This window comes from Coffea arabica, chromosome 4c (assembly GCF_036785885.1).
Source record: "Coffea arabica cultivar ET-39 chromosome 4c, Coffea Arabica ET-39 HiFi, whole genome shotgun sequence".
Lineage (NCBI taxonomy): Eukaryota > Viridiplantae > Streptophyta > Magnoliopsida > Gentianales > Rubiaceae > Coffea > Coffea arabica.
In genome coordinates, this window is record NC_092316.1 from 42,247,935 (window position 1) to 42,274,851 (window position 26,917).

General features: G+C 34.9%; 1 protein-coding gene across 1 annotated transcript; it reads right to left on the reverse strand.

The window, feature by feature from the left end:
* Positions 1-22,456: 22,456 nt before the first annotated feature.
* Positions 22,457-26,671, reverse strand: LOC113740171 (chaperone protein ClpB1). Its single transcript, XM_027267696.2, has 7 exons — positions 26,416-26,671; positions 24,864-26,042; positions 24,516-24,697; positions 23,792-24,414; positions 23,430-23,709; positions 23,130-23,327; positions 22,457-23,031 (listed from the first exon to the last, which is right to left on the reverse strand). Exons 2-7 carry the CDS (start codon positions 26,014-26,016, stop codon positions 22,732-22,734), a joined length of 2,736 nt encoding a protein of 911 aa, XP_027123497.1. The 5' UTR covers positions 26,017-26,042; positions 26,416-26,671; the 3' UTR covers positions 22,457-22,731.
* Positions 26,672-26,917: the final 246 nt, after the last annotated feature.

A 26,917-nucleotide genomic window follows, 5' to 3' on the forward strand; every position in this document is an offset into this window, starting at 1 on the left:
GATGAATAAATAATTAAATAAGCCAATAAAATAAGATAAAATAAGAAAATTTTTTGGAGTCCTCACAGAGTGATCTTGGAGAAGAAAGCACTAAATTTCCATTTTTCTTGGAGAAACAAGGTAACCTTGGCTAGAATCTTTCCTTTTCTTCAATTAATTGTCATCTAGTCGTTTAGGGTTATGATTTTTGTAGTTTTATGGGAAAATTTCATGGAGAAAGTGGTAACATTGGAAATTTCAGTTTTATAGTGAATTTTCTGCTCTTATTTGATGCTTGAGCATTAGCCATGGATTGATAGCTTTGTTATGTGTAATATTGAGCTTTTATATGCTAGTTTTACTTGCCTACGAAAAATTCCAGCCTGTGTGCCTAAAGTTCAGCTTTAGGGTTTCTAATTTGAGCATGATTAGGGTTAACTTTGGAGCTACCAATTGGTTGTATTTGAAGGGTATTATGACCTTAATTAAGTGCATGTAATAGCTTATGATTTGTGGTTGCTATTGAGGTAGAATTGATATAAGTTTTGGTGTTGATTGTATGGTGGAAAATAAGGAAATTTAGGGGAAGTGCTGTACAATTTTGAAGTTACTTGATTCCTTTGAGTTTGGGTTGATTTTAGCTAGAAATGAAGGGATTTGGGGTTCTTCATGTTTCTAGGACCAACCGCTACCTTTTCACTCCGAAGTCACACTTTTGTATCCTTGTATTCGTAGTTCATTTGGATAGGCATACGACTTGTAATCAAGTCGCACTTGTGAATTCTGTTTATTAGGTTTGGTTGCGGGAATCGTAATTGTTTTGCCTTAGTTATTCTTAGGACGTGTTGGTGATCAAAGGCATACTTTGGGAGGAAACTTTTGAAGTTATTCTTGCTTGAACTGGTGAGTGTACCACTCGCATGACTTGTTGCTTACTTGATTACTTGTATCTGCAATTCATGACTTGAATGACTGTAATATCTATTTATTCTGGACGAGATGAGGGTGTATTTTATCACACTCGTCTCTTTTGCTTATTTGACTGTTTACTATATAAACTTGAATCTGTCACCTGTGCCTGATATGATGTCGTTTGGAGGCTTGTATCCAACGACCTACCTATTAAATCTGAGCTCAATCTCATGGGTAGTTAATTGAATCGAGCCAACAAGGGATTTGGTCAAGGAAAATTAACAAACCACGGGGGCCTGTTTCTTTGGAATCTTTGAGTATTGGAGACTCTCGATTTCTGGTATACTCGAGTATTATCATCCCTGTTCCTATTGAGACATTTGGGCCCGGTAAGGGGTATGTTTGGTGGACGGAGTTTGGTGTAAAGTGGTGCTCTATTGGACTAGATACTTTACTTGAAAGTTGACGGAGTGTCAACTACTACCTGATCAAGCTCTGGTAAAGCAGTGGGAATTTGGATCTTGAGAGCCCTCTGTATCCTTCCTATTTGAGATGTTTATTCATTTTCTTATTTGGTGTGTATATTTGACTAATTAAAAGTAAAGTTCCATGATTCTTGACTGCTTATACTTTTGGTATCTCATTGGGCGAAAGCTCATCCCTGTTACCTTTGTTTTCCTTACAGGGAACAATATTTCGGCATCATGATTTTGGAAGAAAGAGTCGAACTAGTATAAATATTCTTTTGTTAAGCTCCTCTGTATGAGAAAACCCTAATTGTACTTTGATCAAGCATCACATTTTGACTTGTAAAGTTCCAACGTATGTATATAAGTGCTTATTCATGTCTCCTTCGTGTATTTGTTGGAGAATGTACATTCTTTGGGTTTATATAAAGTTTACTTGTATCTGTTTGGGAATCGGTCGAGTGCGGAGTTTGAACGAAAAAGAAAAATTGGCGGGAACACTGTTCAGGGAATCCGACCAGTTCTTGGCCGGATACATGGCCGGATTAGCAGGGGAAATCAAAAAAAAAAAAATGGAGTTGCTCACTGCCTTGAATCCGGCTGGATTGTGACGTGACAGCTGTCCTTGTGATTTTCCGTCGGAGTGTTTAATTGAAGTTCCAATGTTCCATTTGACTTGATAATCACGTTTTCAACTTATTATAAGGTTCGTGTAAAGGGTTTATGTATGATTTGACTCCGTAATCCTGGCGAGAGCTAGGCAGGCAGTTCATTAACCCTTGGGGTCCGCTCTAGGGGAAGGTGGAGCTGTCACATCGTTGATATTGACACATTTTTTAAATTCCTCTTAGAATTTATAGTATGCAAACGTATTACTTCATTCCTCTTATCAGCTGATCAATACAAAGTTCAAGCCTTGCTACTGAACAATTTGCATTCCTCATGAAGAAAATGTGCATATAAAAATAAAAAGAAAAACTCTGCAGCGTTTCATTTGACTGATGTTTCTTTGACTTTTTCAAATTATTGAATCTAATTTTTATTTGACTTTGTTCAGTTTAAATGCCGTAGTTAAATGTCTTGTCTCATTTACTCATGAATTTTTAAATGTCTTGTCTCATTTACTCATGAATTTTGGAACATTTTGAGTTCCTTTCATGGATTTGCTTCATGTCAATATGCTATTCTATATACTTATTTATCAATTTTGTATACCTTAGTGGCTGTTTTTTTGTCATACAATATGCTTCAATGTGCTTTGATTAAAATTGGATCTGGACAACGCACGAGGTCCAAAACATGATACAATGAAAGCTAGCAGTTTTGACAAGTAATGCGTGCAACATTAATCACATTTTTTGTCATGTGATAAAGCCTCGAGTTAACTGAATTTCTAGCCTAAAAATGTTTTATGTTTCAGATTACATTAGCTAGAAACATTCATGCTTATTCATAACTAATTGACTAATTAAAATGATGCACTGCATAATTGGTTGATACAAATGGTTGTTAAGGTTCAATTGGTTATTAACGTTATAAGGTAAAATATGCTACACATTGCATGTCTTGAGATTACCGGAATTTGTTCGAATACTTTTAAGGGAATGCATGAAAAAATAAAAGAAAAAAAAGTTCATTGTCATCAATTAATGGTCTCTGGTTTTAATTTGTCTTTGCACAAAAAGAGAGATGCAAAAAAATAAGAAAGAGAGATGACATGATCTATGTACTACACCCAAAACTTGTTGCAAAGAGTGCAAGAAGTTTGAGAATAATGTTCGATTTTGAAAGATTATTAAAAGAAACAGCACCTATCAGGACAACAATTTCGACTATTTTTTTTTAAATTTATTCATTTATTCAAAGTGTAGACAAATCAGTTACAAGAGATTTGGAGAATGCTAGCCCCTACTCAAGCACTAGTCTACAGGACGGGATTTGGGTAGCATCCATAGCAATACAGCCTCGAACCTCCCTAGAAAGCCGCTGAAGAGAATAAAAAACTTGACTGGGACACCCCTGCAGAGCAGCTAGCCTATCCGCCACCACATTTGCCTCTCGGAATATATGTGTAAACGACATAGCTACCTGATCCAACAGGCGACGAATCCGCCTCAGCACATTGCAATACAACCAACCTCCCAGAGCCGATGAGTTGACTAAGGACACAAGTACTGCCGAGTCCACCTCCACTAGAATCCCTCGTAACCCCTTTGCCACACACATTAGGAGCCCCTCTAATACGGCTAGAGCCTCAGCCTACAGTACTCCTTTTTCCCCAAATTCCTTGTAGAAGGCCATGATAACTCTACCATAAGAGTCCCGAAGCACTCCTCCTCCACTAGCCCTCCCGTTGACCACACTAGCATCCGTGTTTAATTTGTACAGCAGGGGCGGAGGCTTTGCCCAAGTAACCACCACTGGGCGTCGTTTACGGGCCACACCCGATGCAAACCATGCCCATTCACAGTCCCGGTCGCCGTGGAACTATGCCTTATCCAACTTATTTGCTCGTCCCAAGTCATGCAAGAAATTGCTCACTTCAACGATCACCCCCCGAGCCGAAAAAGCCTGCCCTTCAAACCTCGCCTTATTTCGTCCCTGCCATATGAACCATGTAACCACTAGCGGTAGGACACATCGAATATGATGAGCAGGGATGCGGGTCAGCGATGTGGCCCACTTCCTCCACAGGAGCTGAATATCATCCGGCGGCAAGTGAAGAATGCCAAACATACCGGCAAAATGCCCCCAAACCTCTCTCGCCACCGGTCCATTGACGAAAAGATGTGGCAAGGTTTCCGCCTCCTCCAGACAGTAGGAGCACCTGGACACCAAGGGCAGCCCTCTTCGTCGCATCACCGAATCCAACCACAAAGTTGTTCGACTATGATTACCAGAAGCATATTTTTTCACTATAATACGAATAATTTTCAATTTCTTGATATTTTTTATTATGTAGAAATGTGTTCTTTTCAAATTATTGACACCACCATTGTATATATTCATAATAGGTTTCAGGGAGGGTTTTACTTGTTTAAAGTTACTTCATTCTTAACTACATACAGATAGCTTGAGCATATTTTTAAAAGTTGGTAATATCACCATGATTCTTATATTTATATGTACTTATATATTTCAAATGAATGCATCATTTATTTATAGTATCAAGAATTTGCAAAGATCTTAAGCCTATTACTGACTCTCTGGACAAAATTACAAACCAAATAAGTAAATGAATAAAAGTGGTATCCAAATCGCCTAAAATCAAATGTCCCACGGTTACATAACAGCAATCATATATTAAGTACATAAGCATTTTACACTAAATTACTTGCCTTCATTTGATCCTTGATTAACACAGATCTAGGGCATCCTCATGCATCGCGCGAGGCTGAAAAAAACTAGTGTGTATGTGTGTGTGTATAGAGTCAGTTTAAAAAGTTGGATTCTTTTTTTTCTTTATAGACAGAATAAAGGTCTATTAGTAATATCTTCTGGTATGCAATGGCCAATTTTGTAATCAAGAAAATAATGGGGGGCCTAAACCTAGAAGGTTATTAGTGCTAGAATGATAGCATCAATGATCTAAGTCAAACTTCCGTCTATCCTTTGTGGTAACACAGATTCTGGGAAGAGTGTATTCAATAGATTGGAATTGTATAATCATGAAAATATATGGTTGATTATAAAATTAGTAGTTTTTAAGCATAAATGCAAAAGATAGAAAGCATTAAACAAAAAGGTTTCGATCTTATGACCTAAGCCACAATTTTTAAAAGTAAAACTGAATAATTGTAGTCAACTTTTTTGTTATAAATGAAACTAATAGCAAGTTTAAATTTTGTGGTTTAACTTCAGTATGATATACGTAAATGATTTTAAAAGACAGAATATGCTCCGTGTGAAATTTATACTTTTTCTTGTTTTGTGATATGGTTTTCAAATGGTAAAATCCATTAATTGTTTTGGTAAAAATTTTCTATTAACAAAACTACTATTGTAAAAATTATCCGAACAATGCTAATAGACATAATTGGAGGAAGTTTGAGTCGTGCTTAATAGTACTGTCCTAAGAAACTATTTTAGAAAGTTGAAATATTTTCTCAACATTAAACAAGCCTTCTTCTTTTGAAGAAGGAATAGAACCAGCAAATATTGTACCAGCAGAGATGAAAAAAGAAAATGGAGAGAAGGAGGAGAAGAGAGCTACTAGGAAAATTCAATTGGTGCTGTGAGTGAGAGTGTACTTTCCAAATAAGGAGCATCTAGTATTTATAGGTGTCAGAAAAGAGTTATGTTGGAGAAAAAGATAAGATATAATTCTGTAACAAAATAAAACGTGTGCTAATTTTGTGATTGTGAATGTTGGAGTGGTTGATTTAATGCAACAATTCTATTAATAGACTGTTAAGATATAAGAGATAAAATCTTATCTGGAGATGAAGAGATAAAACTTTATCCTGGTAAACGTAAAAATAAATTTTACTTCAAGAAGAAAGATAAAATCTTCTGAAATACTGCATTATTTACAACAATCTCCTTCCTATTTCAAAAGATTTTGGATAGAAGTTAAAATCTGCTGGATTTATTTGGGTGTAATGTAATTAGTTTGGTTCATAGTCTAGTTTGGTGTCTTTTGGACTATGAACCAAATTTAGATTGACAAAACATGACTTACAAAATTAGTGGTGAAATATGAATTTCTATGAACCAATAACTCTTGATGTATAACAGAGATTTTATCAATCATATTGCAACCCACAATTTGCTGTTCAATGCCATGTTGTGCTTTTAGGCTGTACGCCTGCCTAATTATTCATGAGAATTCTAAAGATTTGGCCAATAAATCTTATAAGAGTGGCTCCACTCCACTCTCATATAGGTGAATTCATCAAAGTGCATACAGTTTTAAATACACCTCAATAATGGGATATGAATTTATTAAGAGTTTTAAATTCAACCTTACAATTACTAGCAGTCAAAACACTTATCTCAGGAAGGACTTAAATTTGAAGTGCTTTTCAGTCATATTGACTTGTTATTACCTATATGGACCTATTTTATGGGATCACCAATCACATAGGTTTCGTTACCGTCTATATTGACAATTTGTTGGCTTCAGTCACATTTCCCTTGTAGTTGAAGAATTAATTTTCTTCCTACAAGTTTAGTCAGAGGATCGGCCAAGTTCAACTCTAACTTCACAAAATCAATAGAAATAATTTCATCTCCAAGTAGCTGCTTTACGACATCATGTCTCAATCTCAAGTGTCAACTTTTACAATTATAAGATTTATTTTTAGTAATGGCAATTGCAACTTGACAATCATAGTGTATGAACACAGGAGGCAACATATCCTTAGTTTGAGAAATATTGGCTAAGAAATTTCTTAACCAATTAGCCTCAGAACCAGTCAACTCCAGAGTTATAAACTCTTATTCCATAGTTGACCTAGCAATGATTGCCTGTCTGGCTGACTTCCATACTAATACACGACCACCAAGGGTGAACACATAACCACTAGTGGATTTTGTCTTGTTTGAATCAGAGATCCAATTAACATCACTGTATCCTTCTACTACAGTGAGAAATCCACAATACAAGGTACCATAATTCATGTTAACTCTCAAATATTTCATTAGTCTAACTAATACAAATCAATGCACACTATTGGGATTGTGAGTATATCTACTCAGTCTACACACAACATAAGCTATATCATGTCTCATGAAATTCATCAAATGCATCAAACTCCCAATAATCTGAGCATATTTCGACTGGGCAATTGGGTCACTCTTATTTTTCTTTAATTGAGTGTTAGCATCATAAGGAGTGCTTACAGGTGTCACATCATAATTTTCAAACTTCCTAAAAAGTCTCTCTATATAATGTTCTTGTGACAACATTATACCATAATCTCTTTTTATTGAACGATTGGGAGGATCCTGCTTGGGTTTCTCACCAACTATGTTCTCTTCCACAACTAGCAAGGGAGAGGGGGAATTAATGCTAGGCTTTCCTTCTATTTAGAAATATCAATGGATCGGCTTGAGGACCGGCCTAGCCCTCGGCTTGTAATTTCTTGATTTGGTAATAAAATGAGTACAATTTTCTATAAAAAAAAAAACACCCAATATTATTTTAATTTCATCAAAATCTTTCATATCAAAATTGAAAGATAGAAAATATTTAGTACTATTAACAAGATTTATGTTTGTACCAAATATAAGCATATCATCCATATATAAGCTAACTATCACATACTGATTATTTACAACTTTAGTATATACACATTTATCCACTTCTACAGACGAGAATCCATCTTTTATTAATACTTGATCAAATTTCTCATACCACTATGTAGGAGATTGTTTTAGACCATAAAGAGATTTAATTAATTTACACACCTTATTTTCTTATCCAGATATAATATATCTCTTAAGTTGAAACATATAAATTTCTTCTTCTAAATCATCATTTAAAAAACTATTTAGAATCCATTTGATGAACAACAAGTTTATAGATAGAAGCTAAAGCAAATAAAACACAAATAGAAGAAATTCTTGTTACTGGTGCAAATGTGTCAAAATAGTTAATTTTTCATTTTTGAAAAAATCTTTTTGCTACTAAACTAGTTTTGTATTTTTCTATAGAACCATCAGAATTATATTTTTTAAAAAAAAATTATTTGCAACCAATAGGTTTTGCACCAGGGGGTAAATATACCAAAATTCAGGTTTTATTTTTCATAATAGAATCGATTTCAGACTTAATTGTTTCTTTCCAAAACTTGCAATCGAGAGTAGAAATAGCATCAGAATAAGTTAAAGGATTATTATCAACAAGAAAAGTTTGAGAATCATTTCCATAGGAAAATTCTTTTTTCAGCCTTTTACGCCTTCTCAATTCCTCATTAGAGGTTATTTCTCTATTTAGTTCAACAAGTGCATGAGAAATTTTATTGGACAGTGAAAAAATATGTTTCAAAAACTTAGCATTCTTTGTCTCAATAATTGTAGTACAATCAAGTATATAACTTTTTAAAACAAGAAATATATAGGCAGTACTATGTTCAACATATCCAATAAACATACAATCAGAAGTTTGAGAACATAATTTTCTTTTTTTAGATTCAAGTAATAACATTTTAGCAAGACACCCCCATACTTATAAATATTTTAAATTTGGTTTATACTTGTTTCATAACTCATAAGGTGTTTTGCCAGTTATTTTATATGGAATCCTATTTTGTAGGTGACATACAGATTATATAGCTTTTTCCCACAAATTATCGAGAGTATGAGAACTTATTAACATAGAATTCATCATTTCTTTCAGTATTCTATTTTTCCTTTCAGCTATAGTTCACATCACTAACCAACCATTATGATGAGAATAAGTTTAAAAGTTGTAATTTAAATCAATACATGACATAGATCCAAAATTTCGGAAGAAATACAGTTCTTGTTTATAATACTTTGCATGTGTGTAGGACTGATCATTAATGCTTGGATCAAAACAAATTTGGTCCCCAAAGTTTCAGATCTTAAGCATATTTAGGATAATTGATGAAAAAATGATGATTAAAGATCAAAATCAATTTGCCACTACTCAATAGTTTTGACTTTTCATTTTTTATAGCAATGTTTTGAATTTGGATCATCATGGAATCTTAGGGCCTATTTGGCACCCTAGTTTTTTACCAAGTTTTTTAACTACTAGTTTTTTAACAACTTTTGCTACAGAAACCCCAAAAAAACTTTCCAAAATTTTTTATCTACACACTTCAAAAATCTATACACAAAAAATTTTCCAAAAACTTTTCTTCCTCCCTTACCCAACCCACCACACCAGCCATCATCTCCACCACCTCTCCCGGCACCGATAACCTCAAAAAAAATTTTTGAGTCCCTCACCCTCTCTCCTCCCCTCCCCTCTCCCTCTCCTGCCACCCTCCCCCTCCTGCTAGGTGCAATCTGGTCGCGCGACCAGATCGCAAAGGGGGAGGGGAAAGGGGCTGCGATCTGGTTGCGGTTTGGTCCCAGATCGCATAGCAGAGAAGGGGAGGTGGCAGAGAAGGGAGAGGGGAAGAGGGGAGGGGAGGGAAATGAGGGAGAGAAAAATAAAAAAAAAATAATGCACAGCTGCCCGCCTTCCTCAGGTGTCGGAGTGTGAGAGAGAGGGGAGAAGAGGGGAGGAAAGGGGGAGAGTGGGCAGAGGGGGTGGCGGGCCTAGGGGATGGCAGGCAGAGGGGAGAGGAAAGGAATGGTGGAAAAGTTTGGGGGTGATGGGGGAGAGGGGAGGAAAGGGGTGGCGGGCGAAGGAGAGGAGAAAAGTAAAAAAAAAAAAAAGAACAGAAGTGGTACTGGCAAAGGTACTGGAGGTGGGAGGCAGAGGAGAGGTAACAGGGAAGGGAGGAGGGGAAATGAAGAAGAAGAAGAAGAGGAGAGGAAAGAAAAGAAAAAGGAAAGAAAGAAAGAGAAGAGAAAAAGAAAAAGAAAGAATAAAAGAAAAAAAAAGTTTTTCACCTTGCAAAAATTTCTACAAAAATTTTCACATTCCAAAAACTTCTACAAAATTTTTCCAAAAACCTTCTACAGTGCACTACAAAAAAGTTTTAGACAAATTTCCAAAAAAACTCAGCTTTCAAACAGGCCCTTAGATTTTAAATAGTGATATTAACGGTTTCAAAGAAAAAGAAATGCATATCAGATTGAAATTATATTCAAAATGTGCAAAAGTTGAGGAAACTTCTTTCTTTTATTTTTCATTTTGTATATTCAGTCCACTTGTTTCTCATAGACTTTTATTCTTGCATAACTAGTCTCAAATGTAGCATAATATATGCATGTATGGTTTTGCATTATGGAGAATTAATTGATAATGAATTCTTTTTTTTTGTTACTTGTATTGATATTTCAATGCTCAATTAGATATCCATTCAAACTATAAAGAATACGAACTATAAGTAAATCAGATTCGTTTTTTTTTTCAATTTTAATAGATTATCAATTGAATTTAAGATGAAATTAATATTTTGTATAATTGTTTGAATCATTCAATAAAATTATTAAGGTAATGGGGGGAAGGGGTAGGGGAAACTATTAAGGTAAACAAATAGCAAAGTAACTATTTTAAAACTTTCCATTGAAACTTTGGGTTTAATAGATAGGAAAGTAAATAAATTGTGCCCCCACTAAGAGAGCAATTTAGCATGAATTCAAAGTATTTAAATGTCTCTTGGTTATATGTTGTTGACCTACTATAGTCTTTTTTTTATGAAATATATTTTGATTGTTTTACTTCTTTGGTTCTATAGATAAATAATTCAAATCAAATGACATAGTGTCGTTAACCACTATGTACTCTATATAGAATAATATAGGCACAACATTATCATTTAACCTAAAAAGTATATATTCATTAAATAAGTTAAAATTGGATAATAATACACATTTGATATACAAACAAAAATTAGGAGGTTGTAGTATAGGAAAAAATTGAAATGGGATTTTATTGCTAAAACGATTTTGACTGTTAGTCATTGTTAAGTTCCATCAATTGTTCTAAATGTACTTAAAATTATAAATTTTGGAAATCAAATTTATTTTTATTGAAATATTATCATTTTAATACATAACTAAACATTCACATTCATAACCTGCCCATCATGTGACCCCATTCTTTGCACACCTCTTTGTTAGGTTATCGGTAATCTTTTATTTCTTTTCTCTTATTTTGTGCTTCATTTTCAAGATGAAGTTAGCCTTGTCAGTTGTTGTCCTTTGGTTCCTGTTGACTTGATATGCGGCAAAATACCATGTACAATTGTGTTAGTCTAATACCAATGAAATGGTAGAAACCACTATACCATTTTGAAGAAGCTTCAAACATACTATATAACCAAAGCTTCTTCAAAATGGTATAGTGATTTCTACCATTTCATTGGTATTAGATTAATACGATTGCACAAGGTATTCTACTGCACGTCAAGTAAAAATGGACCAAAGGAAAACAACTAACAAGGCTAACTTCACCTTGAAATGAAGCACAAAATAAGAGAAAAGAAATAAAAAATTACTGATAACTTGATAACGAGGTGTGCTAAGAATGGAGTCACGTGATAGGCAGGTTATGAATGTGAATGTTTAGTTATGTAGTATAGTGATCCATAATATTTCAATAAAAATAAATTTGGCCTCCAAATTTTATAATTTTAAGCACATTTACAACAATCGATGGAACTTAACATTGACTAATAGTCAAAATCGTTTCCACAATAAAATCCTATTTCCATTTTCCCTATACTACAACCTGCTAATTTTTGTTCTATATATCAAATGTGTATTATTATCCAATTTTAACCTATTTAATGAAGATATACTTTTTAGGTTAAACGATAATGTTGTGCCAATATTATTCTATATAGAGTGGTTAATGATACTTTGAATTATTTATCTATAGAACCAAAGAAGTAAAACAATCAAAATATACTTCATAAAAAAGAAAGAATATAGTAGGTCAACTACATATAATCAGGAGACATTTAAATACTTTGAACTCGTGTTACTTTGAGCTCGTGTTAAATTGCTCTCTTGGTAGGGGCACAATTCATTTACTTTCCTATCTATTAAATGCAAAGTTTCAATGGAAAGTTTTAAAATAGTTACTTTGCTACCCCTACCCACTTTCCCCCGGGTTACCTTAATAATTTTATTTAATGATTCAAACAATTCTACAAAATATTAATTTCATCTTAAATTCAATTGATAATCTATTAAAATTGAAAAAAGAAAGACGAATCTGATTTACTTATGGTTCATATTCTTTATAGTTTGAATGGATATCTAATTGAGCATTTAAATATCAATACAAGTGACAAAAAATAATAGAACTCATTATCAATTAATTCTTCATAATGCAAAACCATACATACATATTGTGTGCTACATTTGAGACTAGTTATCAAGAGTTAAAGTCTATCAGAAAAAAATGGGATGAATACACAAAATAAAAAAATAAAAGAAAGAAGTTTCCTGAACTTTTGCACATTTTTCAACACAATTTTAATCTAATTTGCATTTCTTTTCCTTTAAAACTGTTAATATTACTATTTAAAAACTATTTAAGTAGTGGCAATTTGAATTTGATCTTTAGTCATCATTGATTTTTTGTCAATTATCCTAAATATGCTTAAGATTTGAAAATATGGGCGGCACCAAATTTGTTTTGGTCAAAGCATTAATGATTAGTCCCATACACATGCTGAGTATTATAAACAAGAACTGTATTTCTTCCAAAATTTTGGACCTATGTCACATATTGATTTAAATTACAACTTTTATTCTTATTTTCTTCATAATGGTTGGCTAGTGATGATTTAGTTTTAATATTATTGTGATATTATTTTCTTATAAAGTGGAGGTGATTTTGTCACTTAATCATAAATTTTTATCTCTTTTTGCCTAAAAAATGTTCAAGTTTGGGAGTAACAACTATAAAATATTTTTTATGTTATTCGAAAGAAAATTATTCATTCATTAGTAAATTTAGGTATGTCATCTTGTATTATATTATCCATGAAAATATATGGAATACTTTTAATCTGAAGATTGTTTGTTGTCCTACTTTTAGAATAAACAATGAGGAGTTATATTTTTGTATTTAAACCTATTAAAAAATATTCTTAACTACATCACTACATGCAAAATATTTAGGATCACCTCTGGTCATAGGTAAATTAAAAAAATCAGATCCTTAAGTTCATTAGAGAGAAAGTGGGGAAAAAATCACTAGATTGAAAGGAAGGATGCTTAGTATTACTAGAAAGGAAGTCCTGCTAAAATCTGTGGTGTTGGGAATGCCTTCCTATGCAATGTCAATTTTCGAACTTCCTAAAGGTCTGTGCAAGGACTTATGTTTAGCAATGGCAAAATTTTTATGGGGATCAGAACCAGGAAAGTAGAAAACGCACTAGATGAAATGGCAAAAAATGTCAGAGAAAAGGAGAAAGGAGAACTAGGATTTAAGGATTTGCAATAGTTTAATATGGCCTTACTAGAAAAGCAAGTTTGGAGATTCATCACTAAGGGTCTATTTGGTTGGACTGAAAATATTTTCCCTAGAAAAATATTTTCCATCGAAGTCATTTTCTTGGAAAATCACTTCCTTCCCCATAATTTTCCAGTGTTTGGCTATTAAGTGAAAATATTTTCCGAATTCCTTTTTTCATAATTTTCCGGTGTTTGGTTTGTCAATGAAAATATTTTCTGATATGTTTGTTGATATATTGCAAATATTTTTCACCTCTCAAAACATTCATTTCATTACAAGTTAATTTTAGTTTCTATCCATTATAATCATATTATCATTTTTATAAAATATTTATTCATATTACACAATAAATTCTTAAATTTCCCAACTCGAATACAGGGCAGAATTAGGATAGATCTAGATCAAACTAAAAATATTGGATATTTTGATATTTGAAAGAAAATGAATTCTTTCATCTCAAAATTTAATTAATATTCATTATCTAAATTAAAGTGGTTCTTTCGATCATTCATAGAAAAAAAGACACTTGTAATCCTAAAAGAACTAAATTGTCAAATCCCACCACCACCACCTAACACAAATGCAATCTTTCACATTAGACTTGATTATCACATAAAACATATTAGCAATTGAATTAGAATAGTGTAGGACAGTTTGATATTCTTGCAGCGTTGTTTACTTGCCTTAAGTTACTTCTAATTAGTAGAAAGGAGAAAGGAAAATGTCTGGGATATTTTTGAGATGAATGCAAATCTGACTGGAGCTGTTGATTTTATTCTTGTTGTCTGATCTTTCATGGGTTCAAGGGAGAAGAGCAAATAGGTCGTTATGTGTTAGAGCACGAGGTTTGATGTCATAATTCAGTACTTCTATAGCAATACTTTAGTTTGCAGGTTGAGTACAGATACTTTTTAGTTATCAATTCAAATTGCTCAGCAAATTATGTGCAACCAAAGATGTTAAGAATTCCAGTGGAACACCCACTGATATTGTGACTAATATGATTCTGCTGCTGGTGATTCTCTAGCACTGGGGGCGGGTTATCTGGTTATCGGAAATTAACTTCAAGAAAGTTGTTGTGGAAGTCATTTTCCACCCGGTGGCAGGAAAACATTTTCCAGCTGAAATCGTTTTCCAACCTCTTTTGCTTCCAAACACCAGAAATTCTGGAAAACTTTTTCGAGAAAATATTTTGAGTCCAAACAAACATACCCTAAACCAAACTTGTTTTTTAGTAAGGTCATGAAAGCAAAATATTTTCCCAAAACCTCCATCTTTGATGCAAAGAACTCTCCATGAGATTCGTGGATCTGGCATAGCCTCCAAAGTGTAGTCAGCCTAATAGGAAAAGGCTACAAGAAGATAGAGATGGCTCAACCATTGATGTATGGGAAGATAGATGGATTCACAACCTACCAGATAAAAAGGTGCTAACAACTAGAAACCCAGGATGTGAATTCACAAAAGTACAATAGTTAATGTGTGGCCTGCAATGGAATTCAACAATCATAAATTCACTATTCTCTAAGGAGGAGCGTAGAGCAATTCTAAGCATACCACTAAGTTTATATGGAGGGAAAGATAAACTGATATGGAATTGGACAAAGTCAGGTCAATATACAATAAAGTCGGGATATATCCTTCTCAAGATTCTAGATATAATCATGAGGGCTCTACTACTGATCCAAATAGCTCAAAAGGATGGAAGAAGTCATGGAATCTCAACTTGAAGCACAAAATAAAACATTGCATGTGGAAGTGCCTAAATCACAATCTTCCTACAAATGAAGCAATACATCATAGGACTGGAAAAGGAAGCCCACTGTGCAACAAGTGTGGAGAAGAAACTGAAACAGTGGAACATTTGTTCTTTTTCTACAGTATAGTCCAAGAGGCTTGGAAAGCATTCCGATACAAAGGGATGGCTTGTTGGAGCAAAGATGGAACTTCTAGCATTGGTGGAGCAAACTACAAGAAGCCTCAACTAGAGTAAAAGGTCAAGAACACAAAGCTTTGATTGCAAATCTATCACGGCACACATGGAAAAGCATGAATGAAATGAACTTCAATTCAAGATAGCAACAAGGATATCAGATTGCATGTAGAGCTATACAAGAGTTGCAGGAGTATATAGAGGCTGTGAGGATAGAGGAGAATGAAAATAAGATGGAACAAACAGTAGAGAAAATAACTGGACCGACTAGAATAAATTTTGATGTAATGAAAATCTTTACAAGTGGAGCGACTGACAGAATAAGGAAAAGAGATGGCATCGGAATAGTTGTGAGAGATAAGAGGAAGAAGTTGACAGCAACATGGGCAGCTCCTAGTGTCCAGAACAACACTATCATAGAGGCATTGGCAATTAGGACATCACTAACTTTTGCCATAGAAAAGAATTAGGCATCTATAAACATTCTGTTAGATTGCAAGACACTAATAGACGGGCTGAACAAAGAAGAAGAGGATGAATCCTAGCTAAACATAGTAGTTAAGGACATTATATAGTTAAAAAATTCCTTTTGGAAGTGTACATTCATTTTCAACAGGCAGTGTTTTGACAAAGTAAGTAGTAGTTTGGCCAAATTTACTACCAAATTAGTACATGCTGTCAAATGGGAAAGAAATTTCCCCCGGTAGCTTAATAGAAGTCCACTACTTTGATATAGTTGCTCCGTTTATACCAAATGTAAAGTTGGGTTAAAAACAAAAATGCCCCCTGTGCTAAAGCTAATATACAAATAAGCGCCTATAGTTTCAAAATATATAACGCGACACCTCATGCTTTGAACTAAGTTGTAACCGTGACAGAAATCGACTGGAAGCTAAATACTTAATTTTTAGCAAATATTCCTATTGTACCCCTTAGCCCCCAATAAAACTCCCTCCCAGCGATGCTTGTGTACAGAATCGATTTCTACTTGATTGAGAGAAATTGAACTAGCCTTTGGGAGAAATCAAATTACCACGCAGGAGGTTTGAAAGGTAAAGCCATTCTCCAGATACGAAGTCAACCTGCGAGGAACTACTACACAATCTTGGCTAAGGTAAAAGGATTTGATTTTGGGTTTTGGGTAACAAATTATTGTTATTAGGGTTTAAAGTAAGAATGTTGGTAACTAAATTGGGATTTATCTACTAATGAAGGGAAATGACTAAGAGAGAAGAGAAAAAATTAAAAAAAAAAAAAGAAAGGGACAAGTAGAAAAAAGGCAAAAAAGAAAAAATAAATAAAATATTAATTAATATTGAAGGGATATTTTTATTCTGAAACATAAGGCAGGGGAGCAAAGTGCCTATTTATTGAGTTGAAAGGGGTAGTGTACAATTAACAGTAAAGTTTGGAGGATGCTTTTGTACTTCTACAATGCTTTTGAACTTATACTTCTACATTGGATGCTGTTAATCTTAATCCCTATCTTTTGATGTTTATAAAACATATGAATGATACTAATATCTCTTTAAGATATACTTTCATCTATGAAACAAATCAAATTCAAAGATCAAGTGCTATTGAAAAGGACAAAAATTGCTGAAAGTTGTCGGACGCTTGTAAAGACAGGATCGGACGTCCGATAATCATTGTGCAATTTCGAACGCATAAAGAACTCCACCACCGGATGTCCGAAGAAAATAAGACATTTTTCCTGACTCATTGATTTCGATCGGACGCAAGCATCGGACGTCCGATAGGATCATTCAAACTCGACGAAACCTGTCGGACACTCACAAAGACAATACCAGAAGTTCGATAGAATTGAAGAAAATTTTGCAAACTCACTGCCTGCTGTCGGACGCATGCTTGAGTAGTACCGAACGTCCGATACTCCAACGGCTAGTTGACTGTTCAACTATTTTCTATCCGCTAGAAGCATTAATGAAACACTTTCTTGGTCTCCTATAAATAGAGCATTGTCAGAATTTTCAAAAAACTTTTGCACACTGAAGATATAAAATATCTAGAGTAATTTTAGTGAAAAAACACTCTCCAAAGAAGATTTGTAATTTTAATGGTGTAAAGTTCATTGTAAGCTTTTCATTTGTGAGTGAATGCTTCATGAGTGTAGCTCTGTGAGGGTTGTCCTGAGGAATAGTAAACCTTCCTAACTTGATCGAGTGGAATTCAGGACAAGGAGGAGGTGAACCTTCCTTTGTACACAAGAGTGATTGTAATTCATCAACTTGAAAAAGTCTGTTTGAATTAATCTACAAGATCAAGAGGAGTTGGGTAGTTAATTGGTTTGCAATTCTTTCCTTTTTATTTACTTATTGTTACGTTTGTGATCTTTACATTACTTATCTTTTCTACTTCTTTCAAGAAATTTTGTTTATTCATTAATTGATTCATTATGTGATCACTTAGAAAAGAGGATAAATTTCATATTGAGTAAAAAGTACCCATAACTTAATTAGATTTTTAATCAACCTAATTCACCCCCTCTTAGGTTGTTTTCGATCCTTACAATTGATATTAGAGTTTAGTCTCCTTGAAATTAAACTCAATCGACTTAGAAGTAAAAAGGACAACTAATAATACCATATTTTTTGAAGAACATTTGGTCATTAGACCACCTATGTTTAATGGGTCAAATTATGTGAGTTGGAAAGAAAGAATGATTATCTTTTTGCAATCAATTGATATTGAATTGTGGTTTATTATTAGTGAAGGTCCATATGATGTCTCTCTTATAGATGAAAATACTCGTAAATCTAAACCAAAAATAAGAAATGAACTAACTGCTGTGGATAGAGCTCATCTCACCTTAAATGCAAAAGCCATGAATGTGTTATATTGTACTTTAGACTCAAATAAATCTATTAGAGTTAAGGATTGTAAGTCCGCTAAAGAAATTTGGGACAAACTTAGAAAAATCCATGAAAGAAGTGAGAATGTGAGAGAACAAAGAAGTCTATTCTGATTACTAAGTATGAACCGTTCAAGATGGAATCTCATGAAAACATTGATAAGATGTATTATAAATTCAATGACTTCATTAAGAATTTAGAGGTGTTGGAAAAGGAATACTCTCTAGGTGAGAAAAACAGAAAATTTCTGAATACCTTATCCAAGGATTGGGAGAGTAAAGTGACTGCTATTGAAGAAGTTAGAGATCTAAATTTCTTGCCTATTGAATCTCTTATTAATTCTCTAACCTCTTATGAATTGAAATTTAAGTCCAAAGTGCAAGAGGAAGAGGATGCGAAAGTAAGAAAGAACATTGCTCTAAAGGCATCTCAAGATGAAGATGATTCTGCCTCCCTAGATGAAGAAGATGCGGAAGTTGATGACAGTGATCTTGCTCTCATCACAAGAAGTTTCAAGAGGATTCTCAACAAAAGGAGATTTAGAATAGAAGAACCTAGCAATTCAGATTCTAATCAATTCAACAATACAAGAAACAAAGGAAGATATGAGGCTACCAAAAAGCAAGGTGACAAATGCTTTGAATATGGCCAACTTGGACACTACATTAGTGAGTGTCCAATGAAAAAGAGAAAAGGTGAAAGAAAATCAAGATTCAACAACTTTCGGTTCACATGGAATGAATGCAACTCCGATGGTGAAATTGAAGAGGAAGAAGAATCTGCTCAATTGGCTTTCATGACTGTTGGATATGATGAGGTAACAACTTGTAACTCTCAATTTGATAGTAATGATGAAACTGGTGATGATCTTGAATCTTCACTATAAAATTACATGATAGTTTAAAAGAATCTTATACTAGAAACAAGAAATTAAAACATAAAATTAGTTTTATTCTTCAAGACAATGCACGTCTTTTTTCAAGAAAACAAAAAACTGAAAACTGAAAATGATTTCTTAAAAAAAAATGAGATTGATTTATAAAATAAGCTTGATAGAAAAATAAAATTTTGTGAAATGTTAAAAAATGAACAAGATGATCTGAAAAAAAAAAAAGAATGGATAATTTAAATGAATTACTCCAATATAAGAAACAAAACTGCTTTCAAAAAAATGGAACAAAACCTCATTTTGGAACTTATAAGAAGAAGATAAATTCTGCTGCAAATGATTTTGCTGTTTATAAGAAAAAATAAGTAAGATTTATTAAACCTGTTCCTATAAATAACTCTTTGATTATGTGTAATTTTTGTTGTCAAAAAGATCACATGAAAAGTGATTGCTATGTGAGAAAGAACATGAGAAAAAGCATGAAATGAATGTGGATAGTTAGACATGAGACTAACTTTCAATAATAAAAAATTAAAGGGCACCAAATATTAGTTCCTGAACTCTTGAGTAGGTGAATCTGGTGAATATTACTAAAGAATCAAAATGGGTGCTCAAAATACATGATCGGTGATCCATTACATTTCATCAAGTTCAAACCAAAGTCAAGTAGCAAAGTGACATTTGGAGATGACTTGAAAACGAAAACAATTGGAGTAGCAGATATTGGTAAGGTTAGTGAGATTCTTATTCATAATGTTCTTTTGCAATTTTTTTTTTGATATTTCTGATATTTTGAACTGAGTTTTTCTTGATATTTTTTAATATGACTGAACTTTTATAATGACAAAAAGGTGAAAAAAAATGAATGATGCTGATCTAATGATGATTTGCTTTGATAATTATTTTGATTGTTATTTCTCTGTTTGATACTTCTTTTGATATCAATTCTTTGTGATATGTTGGTAAATGTTAGTATGTTGGTGATTGTTGAATTCTGATATCATTTCTCTGGAATACTGGATTCTCTATTATTGTTGCTGGATTATTATTGCTAATTTTTACTCTCATTTTATGATGACAAAAAGGAAAAAAAATGGATGCTATGTGAAAGGGGGAGTTTTCTGACATTATAAGTTTGACACTTAAAAACTTTTTTGATGTATTGAGTGAGGGGGAGCTTATGGCTCAATTATTTTTTTTTTATCCATTGTTTTGTCATCATCAAAAAGGGGGAGATTGTTAATCTTAATCCCTATCTTTTGATATTTACAAAATATATGGATGATACTAATATCTCTTCAAAATATACTTTCAACTATGAAGCAAATCAAATTCAAAGATCAAGTGCTATTGAAAGGGACAAAGATTGTTGAAAGCTGTCGGACGCTTGTAAATAAAGGATCAAACGTCCGATAATCATTGCGCAACTTCGGACTCATAAAGAACTCCACCACCGGACGTTTGAAGGAAATAAGACATTTTTCCTAACTCGCTGACCTCGATCGAACGCAAGCATCGGACGTTCGATAGGATCATTCAAACTCGACGAAACCTGTCGAATGCTCACAAAGACAATACCGGACGTCCGATAGAATTGAAAAAGATTTTACAAACTCACTGCCTACTGTCGGACGCATGCTTGGGTAGTACCGGACGTCTGATACTCTAACGGCTAGTTGACTATTCAACTACTTTCTATCCGTTGAAAGCATTAATGAAGCAATTTCTTGGTCTCCTATAAATAGAGCATGGTCAGAATTTTCAAATAACTTTTGCACACTGAAGATACAAAAGATCTAGAGTAGTTTTAGTGAGAAAACACTCTTCAAGGAAGATTTGTAGTCTTAGTGGTGTGAGGTTCATTGTAAACTTTTCATTTGTGAGTAAATATTTCATGGGTGTAGTTTTGTAAGGGTTGTCCTGAGGGATAGTAAAACTTCCTAATTTGATCGAGTGGAGTTCGGGATAAGGAGAAGGTGAACCTTCCTTTGTACACAAGAGTGATTATAATTTATCAAATTAAAAAAACTTGTTTGAATTAATCTACAAGTTCAAGAGGAGTTGGGTAGTTAATTGGTTTGCAATTCTTTCCTTTTTATTTACTTACTGTTACGTTTGTGATCTTTACATAGCTTATCTCTTCTACTTCTCTCAAGTGATTTTGTTCATTCATTAATTGATTCATTATGTGATCATTTAGAAAAGAAGGTAAATTTCATATTGAGCAAAAAGTGTCTATAACTTAATTAGATTTTTAATCAACCTAATTCACCCCCTCTTAAATTGTTTTCGATCCTTACAGATGCTTCTAACATTTTTGTAATTCTAATATTTATTGCATATTTTCACACTAAGAGCAAATTTATTCAAATGGAACTAGGTCTAACTTGGCTCATTCATATATCTGACAATCTAGGAGTATTTGTTGGTATTAAATGGATGACTATATAGGCTTAAATGGATGAAAAAAATACAACCATATTTGTGTTTGCATTTTGAAAAATTTCTTTTGCTATCGTTGATAATAAATATGAACAAATTATTTTAAATACTTCAATAAAGGATTTAAAATACTATCGTGTATATACTGATTGATATGTTTTTCTTTGGGAATTAAAAAAATATCAGATACATGACAACTAAGGAACTTTAATTATCAAATCAAATCATTTGTTAAGTCAATTGAAAACAATTTCTTGGGCAATGATGCGGCCAGACCTTAATGGAAAGAAATAAAACATACAACATAACACCAAACATAAGACAGATCTGAGATAATGTCATTTGTCCCTTTTGTGGTTTTAAAATATCAAATTTATAGCCTCCTCTGTTTATTCTATGAAAATGGGTCAGCTATTTCAATCAAGGCAAAAAGATACCGAACCAATAGGAAATAGAGTAGTTCCTTTCTGTTTCTTTTCCATAAGGCCAAAGTGACCCGATTCTTGACAGGAACAGATACATTGAATATGATCAGACCCTCATTTGAAGAAAGTTCACTGCCAAATGCCAATTCACCATGAGGTTGCTAAATAGATAACCATAAACATGGGACTTTTACAAATTGCAATTAGTGAAAAACTGCACTTGGAATACGCTGACCAGCTGAACCACGAAATAGCAGTCCACTTAAAAAATATAATAAGCAGCTACGGTATGAGTTGTTCACATTTCTTGACAATTTTTATAACCCAGTAATTGAAAATGGAACAAAAAATTGATCACCTAATCCCAGCACTGATGAGGAAGCAGACAATATACAATAAATCAAACTAGATTAAGGGCTACAGCTGGATCTCTGATCTAACAATTTGCAGCTGACTGATACGAGCCAAAAAACAGTAATATTGAAAATGTATTTAATAAGGCTTGTATTTTCACAATTAGGAAGGTACTACACAGTTAGAGGAGGTGCTTAGCTATTTACAACTTTATTTCCTCAAAAAGCAGAGATGGGGGAAAAACCCCCCATCTTTTAATTATGCAAACACTTGACAAGGACGCCTGGAACGCAAGAATCCGTAACAATTAAGCTGCTACTGATTATCAAAATTGAGCAAGAAAACTGACTTTTTTTTTTGCCTCACACATTATATCAGAAAATAGCCAACCACAACAAATTATTCATCCATCTCGTCATCATCGTCCATTTCTTCAATCTTCATTTTCTTTACAGCCTGAGCAGCACCAGTTCTATTAGGCCCATTGGGAATTTCAATCAGTATATCTGACTTTTGCCCGGTGGCAGCATTCACCAGCCCTCCATTGTTTTCCACATGATACACTAGCTCTTTCCCATTGTAGGCAACATCGATATACACAGTTGAATTCTCATCTATCTCTCCCTTGATAAGCATCTTAGACAGCTCTGTCACCACCTTCTTTTCCAACCATCTTCTAATGGGTCTTGCACCGTAAACCTGAAATTTATTACGTAGCAACAGTTAACACTCTGATCAATCAATCCCAGCAAAGAATGGCAAACTATGAATAACTTGATTATAGGAGAAATGCTTACAGGATCGTAACTCTCCGCCAATATGACATCCAACGCTGCTTCTGTTACGCCCAAGGCAATGCCCCTCTCAGCCAAGCGGCTAGCAATGTCTTTCAACTGAAGCCTGCAAACTTTCCTCAATTGCTCATGCGAAAGAGGATCGAAGACCACGATCTCATCAAGTCTGTTTAATAGTTCTGGCTTGAAATGCTTCCTCACCTGATTTAAACATTTAACCATCTCTCCAGTTAACAACAGAGAATTTTCTAATGGCAAACAAAAACGTTCAGCATTGCAGTTCAGGATCATTTTCAACTTTACCTCTTCCAATACCATTTCACGCGCCTTTTCAATTGTGCACTCGCCCATCAATCCTCTTAAGAGAAACTCTGCTCCAAGATTTGAAGTCATGATAATGACAGTGTTTGTGAAATCAACTGTTCGGCCTTGGCCATCTGTTAGTCTTCCATCATCCAATACCTGAAGCAGAGTGTTGAACACTGTGGGGTGTGCCTTTTCAACTTCATCAAACAGGATAACACTATAAGGCCGCCTCCTCACTGCTTCTGTGAGCTGTCCACCTTCCTCATGACCAACATACCTGAAGGATATTTGACCCGATCAGCCACCAATACCACATTATACTATAAAAGTATCTATCATAAATAAGGTTTCAAACTTACCCAGGTGGAGCTCCAATCAAGCGAGCAACTGAGTGTTGTTCCATGTACTCAGACATGTCAATCCTTATCATAAGTTTGTCATCATCGAAGAGTTGTTCAGCAAGAGCCTTGGCAAGTTCAGTCTTTCCAACACCAGTTGGACCCAAAAAGAGGAATGAGCCAGTTGGCTGTTGTGGTCTTCCTAATCCAGCCCTTGATCTCAGGACAGCTTCTGCAACAGCGCTAACTGCCTGGTCTTGACCTACCACTCTCTGGTGCAACCTCTCCGCAAGTCCAATCAGCCTTTCTTTCTCATTTTGGCCAAGACGTGTGATGGGTATGCCGGTCCAGCGACTCACAACCTCTGCAATTTGATCTGGTCCAACAGTCTCCGTCAGCATTCCACCTTCATCCGTGTCGGCTTCAAGCCTTGCTATAGCAGCCTCGACTTCCTGTATTGCGCCATACCTCAAGTCAGCTGCCCGAGCAAGGTCATATCTTCTTTCAGCTTCCTGTAATGCGTACAAGAGCTCATCCCGCTTTTGCTTAAGTCGTCGGAGCTCATCAATCCTTTCCTTTTCTTTATTGTATTTCATCATCAGTGGCTGGAGCTTGTCTCTCAAGTCATCAAGTTCCCTTTTCACCTGCACATAAATTTCACAATATCAGATCCACCATCAACAAATCCAATCAACCTAATCAAAACTTCAAAAGAAATTGATACAGCAATGTAATGGATACTCACTTCAACAAGCCGCGCTTTGCTGGCTTTATCCTTTTCCTTTTCAAGGGCATGGAGTTCAACCTCCAACTGAATTCTCTTCCGCTCAAGACTATCAATTTCTTCTGGTTGACTATCCAGTTGAACTCGTACATTGGCACAAGCCTCATCAACCAAGTCAATTGCCTTGTCAGGTAAATGTCGGCCTGCACACAAAATTCAATAGCAATTGAATACTCCTATAGGTGCCTCATAAAAATCCAAAAAGCACTGTTAGCCAAACAAATATTTTATATGATAGAAACGAATCTGCATCTTAAAATAGAAAACTAAGTGAAAAGTCAATTCAAGCTAAATAGGAAGGCCTCATACCTGTTATATATCTAGAAGAGAGTTGAGCTGCAACAACAAGAGCCCGATCTTGGATTCGAACACCATGATGCCCTTCATATTTCTCCTTCAAGCCACGGAGAATGCTTATAGTATCAGCAACACTAGGCTCAGCTACATAAACTTGCTGAAAACGCCTCTCGAATGCAGCATCTTTTTCCACATACTTCCTATACTCTTCCAAAGTAGTGGCACCAATGCATCTTAATTGGCCCCTGGCAAGCATTGGCTTGAAGAGATTTGCAGCATCCATAGACCCTTCAGTCCTACCAGCACCCAAGACAAGGTGAATTTCATCGATGAAGAGTATAACTTTTCCTTCAGCCTCTTCAACTTCCTTCAGTACAGCCTTCAACCTCTCCTCGAACTCACCCCTATATTTTGCTCCGGCAATCAATGCTCCCATATCCAATGCTATAAGCCTCACATCAGCCAGATTACTCGGAACATCACCTCTAACAATCCTCTGGGCTAGACCTTCAACCACAGCAGTTTTACCCACCCCGGGCTCACCAATAAGCACTGGATTATTCTTAGTCCTCCTCGAAAGAATCCTAACCACCCTTCGAATTTCATCATCCCTTCCAATGACAGGATCGAGCTTTCCAGCCAATTCAACAAGATCTCGACCATAAGTCTTCAAAGCTTGGAATGTAGCATCTCCAGAGGCACTTTCCACCTTCTTCCCTACCTTACCACGAAGCTTCTCCACTTCTGATTTAACTCTAGCAACACTAACCCCGGCTTCTTTCAAAAGGTCTCCAATTTGAGAATCCTCCAGTAGGCCCAATATCAACTGATCAACGGCTAAATGTGTATCACCAAGAGACTTTTGCAACGCCTGTGCACGTCTAATCACCTTAATCAGTGAAGTACTCGCTGGGACTTCATCAGGGGGAGGTGTTTGCGAAGGGAGCTTCTTCATCGCCTGATTAATAACCCTCTCAGACGAATTTGCAGCCTCCTCACCTCCCCCGGCATTGCTAATTGCTTGCCGGAAAATCCCGTTAGGATCAGATATCAAGGAGGCTGCTATATGAAGTGGGGTGAATTGAGCATGCCCAGCATTCATTGCCAGCTCATGAGCCCCAGCAAGGGCCTCATTAGTCTTGTGAGTGAACTTGTCAGGATTCATGATTCAATACTCAGCAAAAATACGTCCTATCAACATAATACAAAAATAAATAAAATCCAGCATACAAAACCATGAATCAAAGAGGAAAGCAGAAATCTTTCCCATTTTAATACCAACTGCAATGCCCAAAATCATGGCTAAAAACTAACTAGTCAAAGCATATATCAATCTACTATCAGACCAGAAGAAATCCTGGGATAGCCATTAACATGTTCAACAAGATATACTACCACCAAACAGAGACTCAAAAAACTACATGCATCGGACATCAGAATCAAAACAGCAGAACAAGGATCTGCATACTATTTCGTAAACTCAGAAGAAATCACGAATCAGACTCGAAGACTAACAATAGAACTAGACAAACATGTTAAACTTAATTGAAAATCGAAAGCTTACCTTAGCGACGATGAAAAGGGGGCTGAAAAAAGTGATCTTCTAATGCTGCGGAATGTGAAGAATGATGGGTTCTTCTTGAAATCGGATGAAACTTGAGGGATTCCTGAGTTGAGTTTTAGTGTGGTTTATGAGGAATATACAGAAAACTGAAAACTGAAAATTCTTGAAAGAGATTTCTGAGTTGTTTAATTGTTGAGGGCCGAATGGAGGGGGAACGGGCAGTTTTTGTTAAGAGGATAGAGACATCTGGAAATTTGGAGTCGGAACTCGAAACTACTAGACTTCTATTTGCAATCTTTGCTAATTTTGCTGGCTTTTGGTGATTGGTGCCTTGGTGGGGGGGGGGGGGGGGGGGGGGAATGGAAGCAAGGAGAAGCTACTGGATTGGTCTAAAAAGTTCGTTCTCCGCTCTCGATTTTAGTGATTGACTTGACGGTCCAAAGGTTTTTTTGTCTTTTTCCCTCCTTTTTCTTGCTATGGTAAAGAGAGAAAAAGAATGGAT

Bases quoted from the DNA above. Each gene is read 5' to 3' on its own strand.
- LOC113740171 (XM_027267696.2), bottom strand. From the start codon at position 26,016: ATGAATCCTGACAAGTTCACTCACAAGACTAATGAGGCCCTTGCTGGG. The intron at 24,698-24,863 runs GTATGAGGCCTT...TTTTGTGTGCAG, and splicing joins CTCTTCTAGATATATAACAG to GCCGACATTTACCTGACAAG. The intron at 24,415-24,515 runs GTGAGTATCCAT...ATTTATGTGCAG, and splicing joins GCAAAGCGCGGCTTGTTGAA to GTGAAAAGGGAACTTGATGA.